Source organism: Mirounga leonina, unplaced genomic scaffold (genome assembly GCF_011800145.1).
Source record: "Mirounga leonina isolate KUSES-001 unplaced genomic scaffold, KU_Mleo_1.0 Mir_115, whole genome shotgun sequence".
Taxonomy (NCBI): Eukaryota; Metazoa; Chordata; class Mammalia; order Carnivora; family Phocidae; genus Mirounga; species Mirounga leonina.
This window is the reverse complement of record NW_023270268.1, coordinates 45,069,320-45,090,883: the sequence shown is the minus strand read 5'-3', so window position 1 is coordinate 45,090,883 and position 21,564 is coordinate 45,069,320. Positions and strand designations below refer to the sequence as shown.

The window sequence follows — 21,564 nt, the reverse complement described above, 5'->3', positions numbered from 1 at the left end:
ACAAGCCTGGCAATAGCAGCAACTCCCAAGGACAAACACACAACTCCACGGAACACACATCCCCTTGGGATAGAGAGTGTTCTCGCTCACAGTGCCCACGGTGCAAAGTCCACCTTCCTCTGATTCAAAGCCCCAAGGAAGGAAGAAGAAAGAAGCAGGACCAGAAAGGCCAGTCTGGCAGCCTGGAGAGGTCACTGATGTGGGTCAACCAGCAGGCCTGTCCACTCTTGTCCCACATACCTTCAGCAACTGCCCAGAGGAGATTTTTTTTTTTCTTTAATCACCCTGGTCGACCTAATCAAGAGGGCAATGACGTAAAGGAGGAAACAAGAAGAAATTTCTTCATACCACGGGAGGCATCTGACAGGGTAAGAGTGGATAGGTTAGTTGTATTTTTAGAAAAATAAACCAATTGTCTCTGCGGAGAACTGTTTTTCTCGTTCTTTGTTTCAACGTCTCCAAAACCAAATTGCTTTTTGAACCACCATGGCCTAGCTGGCTGGAACACTGGAAGCTCATGCCAACATGGCCAGGGTGGGAACCCTGCTTGTCCAGTAAAAGCCAGTATAAGCCCTGGGAGCGTGGGGTACCTGCACTGAGAGGCGAGAGGTGGAGGGAAGGAAAATAAATTCTGGTAAAAAATTCTACTCACTTGGGTTTTAAATTAAAAGTGGAAAATATATTTTCTCCAACAAAAGTGAAACTATGGGTGATTTTTTTTCTATCGGTGTCACTATTATGTTCTGGGTGCTCTAAAAAGGTAAAAATGAAATAAATACAATTTAATTTTTTTCCTCGCAAGATCTGCTGAGGAAAGAATTTATGTAAAGTGTGCCCACCAAATTCGGTGCTTTATTACAGGCTCTATAACTGTTTTCTGACCATGTTGAGAGTGCTAATCTCAACTCCTTAACAAGACTGTAAGTAGGAGTTGGGTATAAATGAAAGGGATATAGACTAGTAGTGAAAAGGGGGCTCTGGGGCATTTTCCAACATTATCAGCTGTTTCATCTTGAGCAAATTAATCCCCCTGTGTCTCAGACTCCTCAACTATAAAATGGGGAAACAACAGTACCCATCACGTAGGGTTGTTACAAAATCCTTAGAACCATCCATGCCTGGCACATAAAACTAGGCAAAACCATTCTCAGAGCCCAAACAATGGCTGGCACATAAGTGTTCAGGAAACATTTACTGAATGATTGAATGACATCATGTCTATTAATTTTTCTCAAGACTTAGATCAAATTTCACCAATTCTATGCAAGTATTCTTTCTGGATGCCTTTCTAAGATGAAAGTTTATTTCTTCTGGGCTCTAACAGGATATTTCTTACATGATTTTATTCATTAAATATTCACTAATAGTATTTTTTTAAATACCTGACAATGAAGAAGTGCTTAGGATACGCCAAGTTCTTGGCATTTATCAAACTCATTTAATCCTCGCTGTCCCACTTATAAGGTAGGTACTGTTTTTATCCCACTTTTACAGATGAGGAAACGGAAGCGCAGAGAACTTAAAAGACCTTGCCCAGAGTCACACAGATGGCAAACGCAGGGGGCGGTTCTTCACCCAGTCCTGACTGCTATTCCTCACCACTGTCTGTCCAACAAAGAATCATCCGATTCCCATCTAGGTAGCACCTTTCCCCAATTCCAGCGTCAGTGGCTCATCTTACGCCGAACAGCAATTCAACTGGGCGCATTCAGTATACATTAAATTAGTGCGTGGTTCACTCCGGAGTATCATCACCTCTCTAGGGCTTCGGCTGGTGTGCGGGGCCGCATCTACACCTTGCCTTCGACTTCCACGGGATTTCCAAGACGAGGACGCACCGCGTTGTACTGGAGGGTCTCCCAGTCTTCCTGAGGCCTCAAGACCCAACCCACATTTCTGGCACTCCCTCAGTGATCTCGAACTCTCCTTTTAACCAACGCCTTCCAGGATCTCCCTCTCCCTGGCCGGCTATCACGTCAGAGGCGCTCCATTGAACGTCGCCAGGTCCGCCGGTAAATCAAAAAAGAGTTTACCTGCTCCCTCCCCACCACCCACCACCCACCACCCCCTCCCCGGGGGACCAAGACTGAGGAGTGGTCCACACCCACCCTTAGCAGCCCAGCACCAGGTCCCGTGCCAGCTGCCGACCCAACGCGAGCCCCTTGCCCTGCGCCCGCCCAAAGCTTCGCGTCCTGACCCAGCGTTCCAGACTCAGCCCGGCTGGCCGCGGCGCACTCCTCCGCTCGCGCGAGGGTGACTCAACCCGGGGAAAGAAAAACCTCACGGGTTTTTCCGACCTGTCCAGGGGCGCCGCGTCCCGCCCCGCCCACCACCCTAGCCCCCGCCCGCCTGAAGTCGTCCTTCTGGTTTGCGCCCGGGGAAACGCCGGCGTGACTCCCCGGGGTGTGGCCTGAGGACTTCGGCGACGCCTCGCCAAAGGGCGGCCCCCTCCTCAACCCGGAAGGCAGAGCCCGCGAGGCAGCGGCGAGCCGGGCGTGCTCACTGGCGCGGGCCGGGCCCGCAGCCTGGGCAGAAGAGACCCGCGCTAGGCGGCCCCCTGCGCGGCCAGCTGGACGCGGGCGGAGTCGGCGCCCCAGCGCAGGGTGGCTCTGCCAGTCCCCGCGCGCCGGAGCGGCCGCACACGTGTCCAGGCGTCACGTCCGCGCGCGCCCCCGGGGCTTGCGTCAGCTGCCGCTTCAGAAGCTGGTGGGCCGGGGTTCTGCGCACCGCTCGGGTTCGGGGCCCGCGACGCCGCCGGGAGGAGGAGTCTGGGGGCGCGGAGGGGTGTTGGGAACGTCGGGGGCCGCGGAGATCGTTGGCGCAGCCCAGTCCCCGGCCTGCCCGGCGCCGGCCGTCTCCGCTGCTCGGTTCCGGGCAGGGCGCGGTGGCGTTGCCTCGGAGCCTGCCGCCCGCGGGGCGTGCACCGCCTTGACCCCGGCGGCCCCGCGGCAGGCAGGCGCCCGCAGTTCCATGGTTGGTTCGGAGCGCGATGAGCCGCCCGTCCTCCACCGGCCCCAGCGCTAACAAACCCTGCAGCAAGCAGCCGCCGCCGCAGCCCCAGCACGCTCCGTCCCCGGCTGCGCCCCCGGCCGCCGCCACCATCTCGGCTGCGGGCCCCGGCTCGTCCGCGGTGCCCGCCGCGGCGGCGGTAATCTCGGGCCCCGGCGGCGGCGGCGGCGGCGGCGGGGCTGGCCCGGTGTCCCCGCAGCACCACGAGCTGACCTCGCTCTTCGAGTGCCCGGTCTGCTTTGACTATGTCCTGCCCCCCATCCTGCAGTGCCAGGCCGGGCACCTGGTATGTAACCAATGCCGCCAGAAGTTGAGCTGCTGCCCGACGTGCAGGGGCGCCCTGACGCCCAGCATCAGGAACTTGGCTATGGAGAAGGTGGCCTCGGCAGTCCTGTTTCCCTGCAAGGTAAGCCCAGGTGCCACCCGCGCACCTTCGCCGGGCGATCTCCCGGAACTCCTGTGTCTTCCAGCCCACTCACAGGAGCTGAGAGGCAGGCAGGTGGCATCTCTTATTTTTTAAAAAAACATGTTTACACTTGTCCACCCTCCCCCATGCCCACCTGTCCACTTTGGGAGTAACTCTGAGCTGACAGTTGCCCCGAGCGCTGACCCCGGACTAATTGGCACGCGATCGTTGTAGAACACATCACAGCTCTCGCCGCCGGGTGCCTGCGTACCCTGCAGAAGTGTGCTTGGTGTGCTCGGTAGGGCTAGGCTGCACCAGTGAAACTTGGACCGGGAAGCTGACTGGGGGGGATTGAGGAGGGAAGAAATGGGCCAGCTAAACGCACCCTTTACCAGCGCTCGGCTTGGAAGGATTGGTGCTCGATTCCTCCTGCGCCCCGCGCCTGCCCTCTGCGCACGCCTGACACGTGGGAGCCCTCAGGAGTGTAGCTAAAAAAAGGGCGCCTACAGCCTGTTTTCCTCCAGCAACAAGAAAACCCTGCAAGCCACGCCTTTCCCTCTCCTAGCCTTCCAAGGACTGGGGAGATTTGTATTTGTACTAAGTGGGGGTGAAAACAAGAGTTGATCAGGAATTTAACTGGAAGGACACGCAAGAGCTGTTAACAGTGCTTCCAAGCCTACCACTTTATTTAGTTTAAAAAGTTATAAGTGCTCTTGCAAAAAATGCAAACCACTCAGAGTCAAGAAAAGTCAAGGGAAAGACCAAGACCTCTCTCCCCCTTTTCCACCATTACTGTGTATCTTTATAGATTTTTTTCTAGCCATATTTTAATACATTTTCACAGCTGAATATAAAATCGTGGATGTCGGTGTGTGTCACAAAGGTTCATAAGCACACACAGTAGACGCAAATTCTCCAGAAATAACTTGTGCAAATTGCTGTTTTAAAGTCATATTATCACGCATATTTTTCTACATCTGAAACGTAGCTCTTTCTCACTGTATTTTAAATGGCTGCATAGTTTTTGTGTGGTCACATTATAGCATCTGTTTACTTACATCTACCACTTGAAAATCTTCAGGAGTAGTTTCAGAGACATACCTCTCTACAGTGCCTCATTATAATCTAGGGCTAGACCATAACGTTCATTTTCTAAACTTAGAAATGGAAATAATGTCATTAATACTTTTGAGTTGTTTTTCTTTTTTCTTTGTAATAGGAACTGTTCTGCCTCTTGGGCCATCTGAGCTGTCTTGCATTTCTCCTTGGTGCTGCTTATTTTTATAGGGCAAGAGCTTATTTTTAAATTAAAAATAGTCACCAGAGAATTGAAGCTTGGGACTCAAGTCAGTAAAATGAGTGATTTAATTTGGTCTGTGCCCTGCCACAAATCCAGTTTAAAATAGCATATTCAAATAAAGGGTTGAATCTGTGTTTGGGCTATGGGTTTTCAGTTAACCTTAATGAATTACTCTGCTTTCAACCACTTCTCATAGAATGCTAATTCACCCAGCCCAGTAGTTGTTTCTCATCAAATTTGGATAAAATATTTCTATAATTTTTAGGGTCATGAAGAAGGTGGCAGCCTAGTGATCAAGAGAAGATTTGGCAATAGTTGACATAACAGTGGGGGGTATTTGATGTTTGAGATATATTGTGGGGGCTGCCGGGGGTGCCCCACAGGATTTCTGGGGAGCTATCTTTTCAGCTCACTTTTTCCCAGAGCTTCAGCAGCTAATAGAAGAAATGGCTGTAGGTGAATTACAGTTCACAAATGAGCATTTGGTATCAGTCCGTATTCCGTAATTTATTTTTAAAAAGCAATCTCATACGAGCGTTTTGTTGGTCCCAAGAGGACGAGAAGCAAACAGTTGTGCTATATAAAGTGTGAAGTTTCACTTTCAGGGTCTAGGATTCTGGTTCCTACTGAAGCATGTTTTCTCCTAATGTGTAATATGCTAGTGAAGCCCTTCTCGAAAAACAGTTCTCTTGGGAATCAGGGGTACTCCATGTTTCTGACCATGTCAGTGACTCTGTGTCCCTATTCTGTATGAATGCAGTTAGGGAACACCATCACTTTGCAAGCTGAAATTAAACAGTCAACCATTCCCTTAGAGCCCAGGTGCCAAGTTCAGAAAGTGATCTTGGGGTCACTTGTGTGTGTGAGATTTATGATGCAGGAGAATGCATGCCTCAACTTTGGTTGACCAATAATCCGAACTATTGACAGGGCAACTCAACCAGTTAAGTTGGCTTTATACAGCAAGCACCAAAGATATGTCAGTTGAGGAGGACTGAGGGAAATAGGGAGTAGTAAGACCTAGGTCAGACTTCAACAGGATAGATCTGTGTAGCTAGCTCTTGGCTTGTGCTTGCTCCTGGTTAATCATAGGGATTGCCCTGTGACTGCCCCTACCTGCTCTCAGAATCTCTCTCACGTGGGCTGCCTCATGTGAGAAAAACAATGTTAGACTGAAGTACCAGAACCCAGGTCTGAAGAGTAGCCTGGTGCTGCCATTGTTTGCCTGAGAGACCACCTCTTGGGGGCCTTCATTTCCTCAACTGTAAAGAAAGGGACGAACTGCTTGACTTCTAAGGACCTGTAGCTTCTGGAATACCATGAAAACAAGGGAGGCTGTCTGGAATGGTTATTGGGTGCCCTCTGTGTGCCAGCTACTTTGTGAGGGCCATCGTTTTTTAGTTTGCCTTTCTTTTTTTCCAGGTGAAGAAACAAAATGCCTGTAGAGAGATTAAGTGACTTGTCAAGATCAGTAGGCCAGTTCATCAGCCTGCGTCCCAAAGGCACGCATCCTTTGTGCTACATAGTGATTATGTATATGAGCCTTTATTCCAGGGCTCCACATTGTAACTTAAGGTTGACACCAGTAACAAAACCATCTGATCGGATGAATTTACCAGCTCTGACGGGAATATCCCAATGAGACAACATACATGTTCACTATAAAATTCACTGGCAGGAATTTTATAAGACATGTGGGATGGGAAGGCCAGGGGGAAATAGCCTGCAAACCTAATACTGGGGGGCATGTCACCAGTCCACAGCTCTGGACTGCCCATGCTTCCGTTGGCCCAAAAACAGATTTGTTGCCAAATAGCTTCCTTACAGAGGTATGGGGCCACTTAATTAAAGGCTAGAGTGTTGCCAGCGTCTTTGATAGAGGGCATCACGTGCATTGTTAGCTCAGGTCTCCTTTTAAGAAAAGGATCTCTATCAGAGTAGGGCTCTCTTCCACTTGTGATATTTTTAGTCCATTCTATGGCTTGCTCTACTCCTGAGAAGTTTTGACATCCTGTTCCCATATCTCAAACCCACCGTCTCTCAGTGGAGCGTGGGTATAGGGTGAGAAGTGAAGGTTGACACATCTGTGCCCCCACTCAACAGTGTATTTTATTTTAATATCAGCCAAGTATTTCTCTCCACAACTGTAGGGAATGCTAAACCACTTCAGCCCACTTACACTATGATACATTTTCTCTCCTTTTTTTTTTTTTTTTTGATTTCTTTTCTCTAAAAGTTTCCAGTAGCACATCTCCAAATAATTATTGAACTGGAAAGCCTAAGTGAGACAAGTCTTCCCTGCATTTGGGTTGTGACAGTGTTGTTTTTATTCCTTAAAATAAAAAGCCAGATAACCCCATTGAAAGTTCAAGCCTCTTCAGTGTGGACAAACCTAAATGCCAGCAGGGACAGGTGATGCAGGAGAGAGGTACCTGACTCGTGGCCCCAGAGTTCAGGAGACCTCAAGGAGCAGTAGAGATGGGAGCCAGAGAACACACCTCCGAAGAGGACAACTTGTGCTCAACTCTGGATGATTGGCAGGGGTGGGAGTATGGATGCAGCAGGCCAGACCTTTGGGTTTTTTCAAGAAAAGCCAGAAATCTGAATTTTTAAAATGCGAAATATCTCTATTTTCTTAACATTGGCCGAATTCATATTTAAATCCAGAACTTGCAGGCCAAACCCACATGTCTGCAGACCAGATTCTGCCTGCCAGTGTGCGACCTCTGATCTGGTTCCCTCTCAGAAAGCATTCACTGAGCCTGGAAGTTTTCATTTTACTCTTACCATACATGAACTTTGGAATTCTGAGAGGTCCCAACTGTAAGTGATTTTATAGCTTATTTTCATCTGTGTTTTGCCAAGAGAATATTCTATTCTGGCCCCCTGGAAAACCTGAACTGTTGTCCTAGTGACTAGATGTTTGACTTTGAACAGGTCAGTTTATTTCTTTGGACCTGAGTGTCTTTAAGAGAAAGAGTTGGACTAAATCATTGTATCAAGAATCCTGTAGGGCGCCCAAGTGGCTCAGTCGGTTCAGTCTCCCTGTGGCTCATGTCATGATCTCGGGGTCCTGAGATCAAGCCCCATGTCGGGCTCCCTGCTCAGTGGGGAGTCTGCTTCTCCCTCTCCCTCTGCCCCTCCCCACCACCCATGTGCTCTCTCTCTGCTCGCTCTCTCACTCTCTCAGATAAATCTTTTTAAAAACTAAAAAAAAAAAAAACCAATCTTTTTGTGCCCTGAAATTTCAGAATCTAGTAAACTGTTCCAGGGAAGAGAGCACTAGGCCAGAGACAGAACTGGGTCCCCATCCTGGCTTTGTTTGACCTCGGTCCAGTCACATAGTTCCCTGAGCCTGTCTATCTGTCAAAAAGAATGGAGGTAATACCTAGCTGATGGGTGCTCTGAGATCAGATTAGAGCTATTAAGTCTTTTGCTTCATCATTTCAAATGGAAGGTGGGTGGTATCAGGGTGGTTGCTAGGTGATGGGTGATCAGTCACCTAGAAGTCTGAAAGGATACGTCAATTTTCCAGAACCATTTCAAAGATCTTTTCTTCATCTAAAAAGTTCCCCTAAGACAAAGATCATTTACTTGGGATATTATCCCTGTGGTCCTCACTACTGCCTGAAGTTGGACAGGCTTACTCGTGAAAGCATGCGCCAGCAAGCACTGGAGTCCACATACACTGATGGGGAGGCTCAAGATTTTCAAGAACACAATTGACAGTTTTTCAGTGTAAAATTAAGAACATAAGCACTAGGGTGCCTGGGTGGCTCAGTTGGTTAAGCTTCTGCCTTCGGCTCAGGTCATGATCCCAGGGTCCTGGGATCGAGTCCTGCATCAGGCTCTCTGCTTAGCAGGGAGTCTGCTTCTCCCTCTGTGCTCTCCCTCTCTCTCTCAAACAAATAAATAAAATCTTAAAAAAAACAAAAACCAAAAAAAACAGAAGCACTAGAAATGCTGTGTCGGAGCACTAACATTTAATGCTGATTCTTCACATAGTTGGCAGCCACTTTTCACAGGTCATCACCTCCTACAGCCAGGAGTCAATCATTGTTACTTAAAGTTGACCTTTGGTACGACCAGCAAGGGGGAGAACCAAAAGGTACAGCAGGTCTAGCCTATAAAATCCCCATCCTGAGATTAGATTCTGCTGTTCTGTGTTAGATCCCTTTTTTGAAGCTCCATAAAAAGTGCCATATGTTTGACTACAGTAAGACCTCCCTATAAAATGTCTTAAGAGGGGACACCTGGGTGGCTCAGTCGTTAAGCGTCTGCCTTCGGCTCAGGTCATGATCCCAGGGTCCTGGGATCGAGTCCCACATCGGGCTCCCTGCTCGGCGGGAAGCCTGCTTCTCCCTCTCCCACTCCCCCTGCTTGTGTTCCCTCTCTCGCTGTGTCTCTCTCTGTCAAATAAGTAAATAAAATCTTTTTAAAAAATAAAAAATAAAATGTCTTAAGAGCCAGACCTGGGCATCTGACAAAATTTGCAAACAGTGGCATCTCTCATTCAAACTCATAAGGTCCCCAATCCTGAGAGGGGTACACAGTAGGTACACATTTGCTGAAGTGAATGCCCAGCCTTCGGGGCCATTGTGTATTGCTAGCAGGTTGTGCAGGGCGTGATTATACATGGGGCAGTAGAATGTGACAACACTCTGCACATCCTGAAAAAATAAGAAAGCTAAAACGTTTTCCTGATTAAGTGTATCTTTATATTAAACCTGAGGGTGTACTTTCAAAGGCTTAGGAGAGATACTGAAAATTCTCTAGCAGAATTTCATCAGCTTTACCCCAGATGCCCATCTAGCTCCATTGGTTTTTTAAAAATTGAGAAACGGTTCTCATTTCCAGTTTCTGCGTGATTTTTAGATGGTATGGTATCTGTGAGTAAAAGGTTACCCGCCCCCCCCCCCAGTTTTCAGCCACAGATACTGTAGATGGATGAAAGATACACCTGTGTTAAATGTGTGGGCCTGGGCCCTATTTTAAAACTTTGAGTCAACAAAGGTAGTATTTTTGGGTTACTCCTTCCCGAGGCTACCTCTTACTCTAGTAGTTTGGAGGGAGGCCCTATTTGAACCTCCTAGTCTAGATCCCTGCTCCATCCCCACACGAGGGGTTTGGTGACCTCTCCAAACCTCAGTGGCTCCTTGGTAAAATGGGGTACAGATTGGGTTGCCATGAGGATCAAACATAGTAAGAATTCATGCAAAGAGCCTAGCACAGCCCCAGCACAGGAGAAACACTAAATAAATGTGCACAGTTAGAAGCTAGCAGAAAACAAATGGCAAGTGTCTGAGGTCAGGTCCAAGCATAGACTTGAAAAAGAAAAAAAGAATGTTTTCTGCCACAGATTCCCCCACTGGGCTTCTCTTCCCTCCTCCTAATCATGTAGGTTTTCATACAGCTGGGTACATTGGCCCTGGCATTGGTTTTCCAGTGATAAGACTTACTTTTTTCATTTCTTTATTGCTTTTAGAAGAGAAAGCCTAGTCAGATTAGGCAACGCTTTTTAATGTGTATATTTTATTTTATACATTATAAAACATGGGTTTGGTTTGTTTGTTTTTTTTAAGTAGGCTGCATGCCCAGCATGGTGCCCAACGTGGGGCTTGAACTCATGACCCTGAGATCAAGACCTGAGCTGAGATCCAGACTTGGGACGCTTAACCAACAGACACACAGAAGCCCCTATAAAATGTTTTTAAAAGTTATGATCATTATTTTTAAATGTAGAATATATAAAATATAAAATCTCATAACAATCCTCCCACCTAGAAATAACCACTACACCATTTTTGCATAAGTCCTTACAGGAGTTTTTTCACTCAAAGAAAAGCAGGTAAGATAGGGAAACCACACGCTATTTTTTCGTCTAACACATCGTGACTGCTTTTCAAGATTGGTAACTAGTCTTAAAGGTCATGTTTAATGGCTGCATAATACTACAATAGGACCAGGATTATTTAACCAAGCTCCCGTTTGTGGTCATTTAATCATTCTGTTTTCTTACTGTTGAAAAAACAATTTTTTAAAGTACTGCTATAACAATCCTTGTGCATAAGAAAGTAATTATTACCTAATGATAACTTCCTAGAAGTTGGGTGGTAGGGCCCAAGGGTATGTATAGAAATCAAAAAGCAGCCAAATTGCGTTCTCACTTGAGATCCTTCACAATTGAGTGTCCATTTCTCGCCAGCCAGCATCACCTACAACGGGTGTTATCCTTTTGGTTTTCTTAATGCTACTGCCTGCCTTTTCTCCGTGGTGTAACCTCAGGCCAGAGCTGGCTCCTTCTGATTACCTACCAACTTTTCATCACATCCACCCTTGCCTGGGAATCTCTTGCAGCCTCTCCCTCCTACAAACCATCTGCCCAGCCAGTCGTTGCCCCATCCCCAACCTCACCCTTCTGAAACTCTGAGTCTAACGGTGGAGACAGACGTGTGAACAGCGCCCTTCGGAAGTAGTAAGAAGGAGCAGAGGAGTCTGGAGACCTCCCAGCAGTGGTGGGGTCAGAGCTACCTTATGAAGGACAAGCTGCAGTTTGCCCAGGAAGAAGAAAGGGATGTTAGATCCTGAGAGGGTTATGTAGGGAGGCTGGTGGAGCTGCTTGTACAGAAGGTTGTTTACCTTGTCTGAACTAGGTGCATGATCTCGTTATTTTCCTAATACTTTGTAAAGGAAACAGGACACAGTATCCTCTCAGAGCGATTTGCCTGAAGTCATGCAGTTTGTAAGTTCAGGGGACAGAAACTCGAGAATGGGCGTTGTATTACCCACACAGTGTCTCTTCTACCTCAACCTCGTGCCTCTTCCGCTACCCGCTTCACCCCACTTCACCCCACTGAGGAACAGTGGTTCCCCCTTCCCATTCCAAAATCACATAATGGCTTTTGGAGGGATGACAGTGGTACCAGAAGGGCCCTCTTATTGGGATTGCCAGGTAAAACACGGGATGCCCACTTAAAATTGAATTGCAGAGAAACAATTTTTGGGGTAATTTCATTTTTTTTTTTTTTTTTTTTTTAGTGTAAATATAACCCAAACATTACCTGAGACGTACCGGGCATCTCATATTTTTAGTTGCTAAATTTAGCAACCCTAACACTTAAGTCTTCTGGTGAATTCGATTGCTTTAATTGAGAAATAAAGACTGTGGAGGGTTGTAGCACTGTTTGAAGCATGTCAGAACAGTTAATGTGATTATGCAGGGGGAGGCTGGCCTAGGAGAGGAAAGGCATATTGAAAAAGAGGGGGCAAGGTACTAGGAGTGTGGCATAAAGCCTTCAACTCCGGCTCTTACGTTAAGGTGCTTTTGTTTGCTTGAACCTACACTCCGAAGGGACCTTACCAAACTGGTTCTCCAAGACAGTGTGTGGTCCCTGGCTAACTCTGGCCATGGTCAGGTGAGAAGCGTTATTTGGTCAAAAGTCAACTTTTGCTTAAACCTTCTACAATTAAAAACCAGCCCCTGCCAGCCCAAGGAGTCTTTGTAAGGCCAGATGCACCTTGCCCCCCAACCCCCCAATAGCAGGATGTTCTCTGATGACTGCGCTTTTATAATACGCCGAAGTCTTCCACCAAGACACCTTTAGTAAAAAAGCTATCTGCAGCAGTGGGCTTGTCAGGGTTCTCTGAGGCAGGAGGAGGAATTTTTGAGCCCAAGATTTGAATTAGAGTTGCCTTCTCGGGAAGAAAAGTAATGAAGTTTAGATGTCAGTATTTTGTTAGTCTCACCACTGTTTGAGGGTCCCAGAGCCCAGTGATACCACCTTCTCGTGTTAGTATCCATGAAAGCTTTATGGCATCACTGGCAGAGAATTCTCTCTCTGCACCACCTCATCGTGGAGGTAAGGAGTCTACCATTTGGGTTAGGGAAGATCCACCAAGGTTCTTAGAGGAAGGATGCTAGACAGATGCAGGTTGAGCATCACAATTAAGGCACAAGAAGAGAGTTCACTTTCTCCTGTTGCCCGGGTCTGCACTTCATCAGAGTCCAGGGATGAGCTGACGGTCTCGTGGACGCACTCGGAGCTGATGTGGTGGCCTGCATTAGTGCCCACAGACACAAGGCGCCTGAGCTCTAACTATATGCTTTTTTTATATATATCAGGAAGGATATAGAACTTTTTTTTATTTCTTTAAGATTTTATTTATTTGACACACACACACAGAGAAGTGCGCTCACAAGCAGGGGGAGCGACAGGCAGGGGCAGAGGGAGAAGCAGGCTCCCCGCTGAGCAGGGAGCCCGATGCGGGACTCGATCCCAGGACCCTGGGCCGAAGGCAGACATTTAAGCGACTGAGCCACCCAGGCGCCCCGCTCTAACTGTATTCTTTTGTAAACTCACTTTAAGCAAGAGGAATATATAGCCGTCTGAATGACAACAGTATCGTCGTTTCTCCACCTATGTGAGGTTTCAGAAAAGCTTCAAACACGCCCATCCCAAATAGTTTATGTAAATAAAATATGTGAAAAGCATTTATCAAAAATAACAAACCCACACTGGCTGAAGTCTGAAATAAACATTTTTCCTCATATAATCTTAAGGTCTATTGAATTTTTTAAAATTCTAAGTTCCCTAGTAAGACTTCTAATTAAAGTAAAAGTAACACACAGTGGAGAACAGTCATCTTCTGCAGGTAAATCTAATATGTATTCATTTATCTACACATATCAGGTGGGTGGGAAGCAGGCAATAAATCAGTAAATCAATAAAATTAATAGACCCATAAGTTAACTAGAAAATAACCTGGGATCATCATCCACTGATATCTTGAGGCCAGATTAACACACTTTAGTCACGAAGGAGCTAGTTTGAATTGCTAGAAGTCCTTTTTAAAAGTGGTAAAGTCTAAGTTCAACCTCTGGTTAAAACGTAAGTTTCACCATGATTTGATTCTGTACAAGGCTTAGCTACAACTCCCATTCGAATAAGTCTCAAGAGTGTTGAGAAGATAGAGACCTCTATCAGTAGTCCCCTAATTATCTGCTGATCAGTCATAATAAGTTATACCACCAGGAGCTCATCCTTCCAGCCAAACTCATACAACTCTGATTCCATCTATGGGTTCACCCCGCAGTAGTAAAAGGGGTTTACCTGTGTAAGCAAAAGGGGGTGTGGGTAGCTTCATTCCTGGAGCCTCTTTCTAACATGTCTGGAGTCAAATAGAGGAGTTTCCCATGGACCACTAAGCATGGTGGATAATGAAACTGCAGTAGCCAGAAACTACATATAGTCCAGGCCCACAGATTTGTAAGGTGCCCACAAACTTTTAAAGGATCAGAGGAGTAATGGAGAAGGCTTTATCTTCCATGGGGTTGCAGGGAACTCAGAGAAGTGTTGGTTATTATAACAATGGTGTCTTCTTCATTGAAAAATTTGACTGGTTCACTACAATGAGTTCCAAGAGCTTCTCGTAAAAGAAAAACTATTGACTGACTTCTGTTTATCTGTAGATACGCACTTAAAAGTGTATTTTCTTAAAAAAAATAACCTAGTATAATAAAACAATTCATCAACCTTCTCTGCCAAAAGAATCTCTATTCCATAAAGGATAAATACGCTAACTTAGTCTCTGAATTTTTTAACACATTTTTATTTATTTATTTATTTTTTATATATTTATTTGAGAGAGAGAATGAGAGATAGCACGAGAGGGAAGAGGGTCAGAGGGAGAAGCAGACCCCCCGCGGAGCAGGGAGCCCGATGCGGGACTCGATCCCGGGACTCCAGGATCATGACCTGAGCCTAAGGCAGTCGCTTAACCAACTGAGCCACCCAGGCGCCCCACGTTTTTATTTTTATATGATTTCAAATGTCCACAACAGTCATAATAATACAAAACTATTCTTATATATCCTTTATCCAAATTCACCAATTGTTTCCTTTTAGCCCCATTTGCTTTATCATTTTGGGTGCTCTCTATTCATACATACATTTATTTAGTCATTTCAATGTAAAATGCAGGTGTCCTGCCCCTTTGCCGCTAAATACTGCACTGGGTTTCTCCTAAAAACAAGGACGTCTGCTTGTATAATTATGGTCCAGTTATCAAAATCAGGAAATGTGACATGCATAGATACTAGTATCTACTCCACAGTCCGTATTCAAACTTCAGCTGCTGCCCCAATAATGCCCTTTGTGGCAGTTTTGGTTTCCCAGTCTGGGGTCCTGCATCACATTCAGCCATATGTGTGCATTTCTTGATCATTACAGCTCATTAGATGGACGGAGAAGCTCAGTTTGCTTGTGGTTACTCTCAGACAAGGTCATTGCTTGGATTTAATTCAAAAGTTGATGAGCATCAACAACAAAATACTGAGTGTGTTTTGTCTTTCCTGAGACACTCTCCTTTGAGGCGCCGGCAGATACTTTGCTAATAAATTTCAGTTTCCTAGGAGGTGTAAGCAGGCAGACGCAGGGCGGTTACCCCCCAGTCCCCGAGCAGGGACGTGCCCCTGCCCAGAGCTCAGGGCGCCTCCATTGTAGTAGACTGTTGATTGTTGAAGCTCAGGAAATCGTTCTTGAATTGCACGGACTCACATTTAATTAAATAGATTAAGTGACTTGTTCTAAACCAGTCACAAGATCCGTGACCTTCACTAGCACCCCAGCTAAGCAGGGTTATTCTGTTGATATACTCATTCCATAAACAAATACAATGTGACTGCGTTTATTAGGTAAATAACAGGTGTCTAGTGTTTGTTTTCTGACGTACCTCATCATATTTGTAAGTAAACGGGTTTCTGTGCCAAAAAAGGAAACTCTCCCTAAATTCAACTGAAATACAACCTTCATACCCCATGCCCAGGAAAAGAATTGGCACTATTTACTGCTTTCTACAAAGACTTAAAAAGGAGGCACGGGGTCACACATTGCCCTTTATGGCAGAACGTGTTTGCACAAGACTTTTGAGCCACCGCAACCTGAAAAGTTGCTAAAGAGAAGTCAGAAATGTTATTTCAACATTTGTTTCTCATTCTGCTGGGTCAGCCTCCCGCTCCCTATGTCTTCTTGAGCTTTGGGCTTCTGTGCGTGGTTGTGTCTCTGTCCCCCTCCCCCGAAAGAGGTTGACTTAAAGTGAATTTCCTCCTCACCCCACCCCCAGGGGACATGCGCAGCTGTTCCCCAGTGGAGAAAGCTCATTTATAGCTGTGGACGTGTGCCGGGGGCACACAGGCAGCCCAGGTGTGTGCGGGAAGAGCCAGGCATCTCAAGGGAAGCAGGCATCCTCTGAACCCTCCCTGTTTGGTGGGGCAAAGCCCTAAGCAGAGTGTGCAAAGTGAAACCTCAGAACCTTCTTGCCAGGTACCAGCGAAGTCGGGAGGGCCTAATTACTGGGTACTTACTGGCAAGGCGCTGCTCCTCATTCCTTAGGGAGAGGCGCTTTCAGGGCTGTCTTTCTCCCTGCAATCCAGGGAAGAAGTCAGTATTAGGACCTGCTTCTAGAAGCAGTCCATCCGTGGACCCTGGGTCTTGTGTGTGGAGGGTTGGGGACTGGAGGTCCAGGCAGATGTGAATTCTTTCTTTTACTTCAAAATGTTCCTTGACTCCCAAGCGATTGTGTACCATGAAAGAGCACTCGATGAAGAGCAGGGGAGTGCAGGGCTCTGCCTGCAGTGTGGCCTCAAATGGCCGAGTAGCCCAGTAGCCCGGATGAGTCAGTCAGGCTGTAAAACGGGTAGAACTAGCAGCCTAGCCTACCTCCATGGTTTGCAAACCACCGAGTTCTAGTTGTGTGTCTCAGCTGGCAGCTGGTGTGCTCGGTAGCGCCTGTTGGGCCAGGGCAGTGACCAGCCTGACCTGCTTACTGGTGTGGGCCCCTCCTCACAGCTGTCATTGTGGCTGCCCAGGCAGGTTTTGTCATCCGTCAAAATCAACCCCAGGCCGTTTTGCCCTTCCCCAGACATTTGGCCATGCCTGTGACATTTCTGGTTGTCACGGTGGGGGAGGGGAAGATTGCTACTGGCATCCAGTGGGTAGAGACCAAGGATGCCGCTAACCTGCCTACAATACACCGCACAGCCCCCACCACAAAGGATTATCTGATCTAAAACATCAGTACAGCTATTCCACCACTTTTTGAATGTTCACTTGACGTTACTTTGCTTTTATAAAAGACCTGTTTGTGCTAACCAAAAGAAATCCGAAGAGGATTTTCAGTATTACCAAAAAAAAAAAAAAAAAGGCAGAAAGGGAAAATAGCATTCAGCATTTCTCTTGCAGTGTGCATCCTGAGCAGCAGGAGTGGCCTCCCCAAGCTCCTTTCCTGGGACCTACACTCAGCATCTCAGCATCAAGACTCCATAGCTTTGAACTGCATCTGTGAGCATCTGTGCTTTATCTCAATTGATTTTGTGCATCCGTTAGCAAGATGTGTCCTAAGGTATCAGAAAAGCCCAAGAGAGGTTATTTTTTGGAACTAGGAATGCTCGAAAATTTTTCCATATAAGTTAATGGTAATTGCTTCTTTGCCTTCTGCCATTTGTCTTCCGAAGGGTTTCATGGGAACACTGTACTTTCAGATATTGGGGAAAACCTGTAGTGCTACCGTAGAGAATCCCGGAAAATAAACTAAATTGTCAGTCAAGTCCCCGAAGGAATCTGGACCTGCGTTCTCATTTAGGTTGTATCCCCCACTGTTTGCTCCGCTCACCCCATGCTAGAACCAGATGGAACTGCTCCATCCATCGTCTACTTTGCCCACAGTGAAACTTTCCGTCTCTCCTCCTCATCCCATCCCCACTTTGAAATCACCTGTCACCCCTCTGGTCATACTTCGCGTAGCTCTCTGTACTTTTGATATTTGTGAGTTGTTTGTTGCTTGGTGTGGCCCCTCTCGACAGGAACCACCACAAGGGTCTGCATTGGATTCCCTCTGGGTGCTCTAGGACAGAGGTTGGCAGTTCTTAGGAACCCTTGGCGCCTGTCGGGAAAACGCAAGCTAGGGGCCAGGGTAATTTGGGTGTGCTGCTCAGAGGCACCTAGATAGTTCTGCAATGTCAGGGAATCCATAGACCCTGAACCCTCCCTCCGATCCCTGGATGAAAGCCCCTATTCCAGAACAATGCCGAGACGGTAACAAGGCTGAAGTGTGGCGTAAGAGTGCGTGTGTCTGTGTGTGCATCAGTGCACGCCTATTTAAAGTGTAGATTTTTCTTTTTAGAGATCATCTCTTACATAGTCATCATAAAAGTAGCACCAGTGGTCATGAAGACATGCCCTCACCTATGATGGAAAAGAGAAGGAATAGATTGGCTTTAAAGTTCAGCTTGTTTAGGGGCACCTGGGTGGCTCAGTCGTTAAGCATCTGCCTTCGGCTCAGGTCATGATCCCAGGTTCCTGGGATCGAGCCCCACATCGGGCTCTCTGCTCCGTGGGAGGCCTGCTTCTCTCTCTCTCCCACTCCCCCTGCTTGTGTTCCCTCTCTCGCTGTGTCTCTCTCTGTCAAATAAATAAATAAAATCTTTAAAAAAAAAAAAAAGTTCAGCTTGTTTAGAAAAAGCAGAGTAAGCACCTCATACTTTAAAAATGTATTTATTTAAGGGGTGCCTGGGTGGCTCAGTTGTTAAGCATCTGCCTTCGGCTCGGGTCATGATCCCAGGGTCCTGGGATTGAGCCCCACGTCGGGCTCCCTGCTCCACAGGAGGCCTGCTTCTCCCTCTCCCATTCCCCCTGCTTGTGTTCCCTCTCCCGCTGTGTCTGTCAAATAAATAGTCTTTAAAATATATTTATTTATTTATTTAAGTTAATAGAGGCTGTAGCAAGACACTTTTTTGTAAGGTCATTGTCCACACAAATGCTCAGTAATGCCTTTTCTATTTGTGTCGCTTGGGGGAGGTTCCCTGTTCTCTATATTTGGGTCGAAGGAAGAGTGTCTGGCTTGTAGGGCAAACCACATAATCCCGAGTATAAATAAATATTCTACCTGAGCTACACGAGAAAAAGTTCTAAAATAATCGCTGGACGATAAATATTTGTCGTACATCTGAGTCCGTGAACGTGGAGTTGTTTGGGGCTTTGGGTCAGGGAAGAGGTGCAGGTGGTACTTTTCTGGACGCTCTTTGCCAAAGTTCATCGTGTTCCTGGAGCTGTTCCTGGGCAGCTGTGGTAAACAGCCCATTCTGAAACTTCTTCAGATCCAGAGATTAGGGGCTTGTTTCGGCCAGAGAATGTTCCAGGCTTTGGGCTAATTCTTGCTATTTTTATTGTGTGTAATGTGTGCGTTTAAAGTGGGCATAAATGCCTCACCCCTCACTCACAGAAGAACATCAGAAGGTTCTGTATTCCTAACCACACTCTAGATTTAAAACAGAGTTAATAGGGATTTGGGTGTTTGAAGGCTTTACTGTTAGAAACACCAAGTAGAAATATATATGGATAAATTAAAGTTTGTTTCTCCTTCTGATGATAAAGTTTTTTATACCCCGTGCTTTTAAAATTAGTCCATGGTTCAGAAAGGCGAATAAGCGCTCCCTATGGGCAAAGTAAATAGCAGGGAAATACTTCTACCAGTTTCCACCGAAGGTTGTTATAATCCACTTTAGGTATCGGGGAGGAGCCAGCTGCATTTCTTTCTTGAAGCCAACCCCTCCTTCCTTGCTGGGGAGATTCATCTCCCTAAGAGTGGAGCTGGCCCCCCCAGTGACTGTAGCTTAGGGTCCTGTATGGAGAAGGTGCTCGGTGCCTGCTTGTTGCGAGTGATAAATTCATCTACAAAGGTTAGAATTCGACTGACTTAAAGTTTATAAGGGGTTTATTCCTTCCGCAGGATATAGAGGCTTTGTTTTGTGAGCAGATGGACACCGCATCGTAGGCATAGGACCTGGCCCTGCCCTCATTTGCTGTCTTCCTGTCTCGGGAAGGGGTGGGAGAATCCAAGTGAGGTAACCCAGACAGTTTACCTGCCAGTGCTCCGGCTCCCTAGTTTCACCCAAAAAGGTGATTCAGCTCTCCTTATTCTTTACAAGACAACAGCGCAGTTCTCTGGGCAAGTGTCTACTTGTGGGCTGATTCCCCATCTGGTATCTAGGAATTAACACTGTCATTCTTGTGAAGGTTGGGAGCAGGAGTCTAATTCCTTTTGGTGTGGTCTTTTCCCAAGATAGGTGCGATTTATTCATCAGAAATGTGATCCCAAGTGCAGGGGAGAAAAAGGTTTTGTCCCTACCCTATTATGGCAGCATTGGGGACTGGCCATATCCCAATCCTCGCCTGGGAGCCTACCCTGGGACCACTTTAGTTCCCCTGCCTCCGGGGCCTGGCATGAGGGCCTGACCTATCTGGTCATGAAGATGGGCGCTGGGACTTGAGGAAGCGGTCTGGACCCTTCTCATTTTTAACCTCCACTGGCTGGAACCAAACTAGCCAACAGGGTCCTGAGTTAGTACCCAAAAAGTATGTCCAAAGCCCCTTGGGGTTGGGGGGTTAAAAGGTGGAGAAAATGAGGTAATATTTCTAGCGATGTGAGGGGGGTCCAGCCCTCTCCTGCCCTGGCTGGTCACTCCGGCCGGCAAGAGCGGGGACCGTCCCACAGCCTTCCTGCCAGTCACTGATTTGAGCCAGGAAGAAGGCGCAGGGGACAACCAAGAGGGGCTCTACCGCTTTCCTAATTGTCTTTAGGGGAAAACCAGTCTGGAGGCCACATATCCCTTGCCCAACCCTATGCCTAAGCCATTTTAAATTTTACAAAATTCTTTAAATTCACAGAAAACATGGGGCAGGCCAGGTTTTCTCGGGCTGGCTCAGCAGTCACTGGTACGTTTTCGGCGATGTTGGAACGGCATGCCGTCCGTTCCTGGGGGAGGAAACTCCCCCGGTTTTCTGGCCGGCGGGACCGATGACCCGTACGAAGGGAGGCTTGTTGGTCGTAACTCTGGCGCTCCCCTGGAGCGAGCGTAGTCGGAACGAGCCTAGAGTTCCAGGCCGGCAGCGCACGTGGGTGAGCCCTCTCGGCGGAGCTGTGCGCAGGCGCGGCGGCTCACGCGTTTCTTTCCGCTCTTGCAGTACGCCACCACGGGCTGCTCCCTGACCCTGCACCACACGGAGAAGCCGGAGCACGAAGACATCTGTGAATACCGCCCCTACTCCTGCCCTTGCCCCGGGGCCTCCTGCAAGTGGCAGGGGTCCTTGGAAGCCGTGATGTCCCATCTCATGCACGCCCACAAAAGCATCACCACCCTGCAGGGAGAAGACATCGTCTTCCTAGCCACGGACATTAACCTGCCGGGGGCCGTCGACTGGGTGATGATGCAGTCGTGCTTCGGCCACCATTTCATGCTGGTGCTGGAGAAGCAAGAGAAGTACGAGGGCCACCAGCAGTTCTTCGCCATCGTGCTGCTCATCGGCACCCGCAAGCAAGCCGAGAACTTTGCCTACAGACTGGAGCTGAACGGGAACCGGCGGAGACTGACCTGGGAGGCCACGCCCCGGTCCATCCACGACGGCGTGGCGGCGGCCATCATGAACAGCGACTGCCTTGTGTTTGACACAGCCATAGCGCATCTGTTTGCGGATAATGGCAACCTTGGAATCAATGTGACCATTTCTACGTGCTGTCCATGAGGCGCCGCAGTTATCTGGGCCCAGGGCTCTATGGGGAATAAAGGTTTTTACAGATGTTCTAGTCGCTGTGTCTTCACGGATCAAGACCCACAGTTAACCCCATGTTCTGTTTGAACAAGCAGCTTCCCATCTGGCATTGGCCCAACAGAGTTCGTTGAACAGGGATGAATGCGGTTGGCCTGCTAGTCATTTGGAGTCTGTTCTGTGATCTAAAATCAACTTTGTTATTAAATTTTATTTACTTCCTGAACAGCACTTGACAGGTTGCTCAG

General features: G+C 47.5%; 1 protein-coding gene across 1 annotated transcript; it reads left to right on the top strand.

Moving 5' to 3' along the window:
- The first annotated feature begins 2,383 nt into the window (after positions 1 to 2,383).
- SIAH2 (siah E3 ubiquitin protein ligase 2) lies at positions 2,384 to 21,353 on the top strand. Its single transcript, XM_034997047.1, has 2 exons — positions 2,384 to 3,415; positions 20,735 to 21,353. Exons 1-2 carry the CDS (start codon positions 2,990 to 2,992, stop codon positions 21,290 to 21,292), a joined length of 984 nt encoding a protein of 327 aa, XP_034852938.1. The 5' UTR covers positions 2,384 to 2,989; the 3' UTR covers positions 21,293 to 21,353.
- Positions 21,354 to 21,564: the final 211 nt, after the last annotated feature.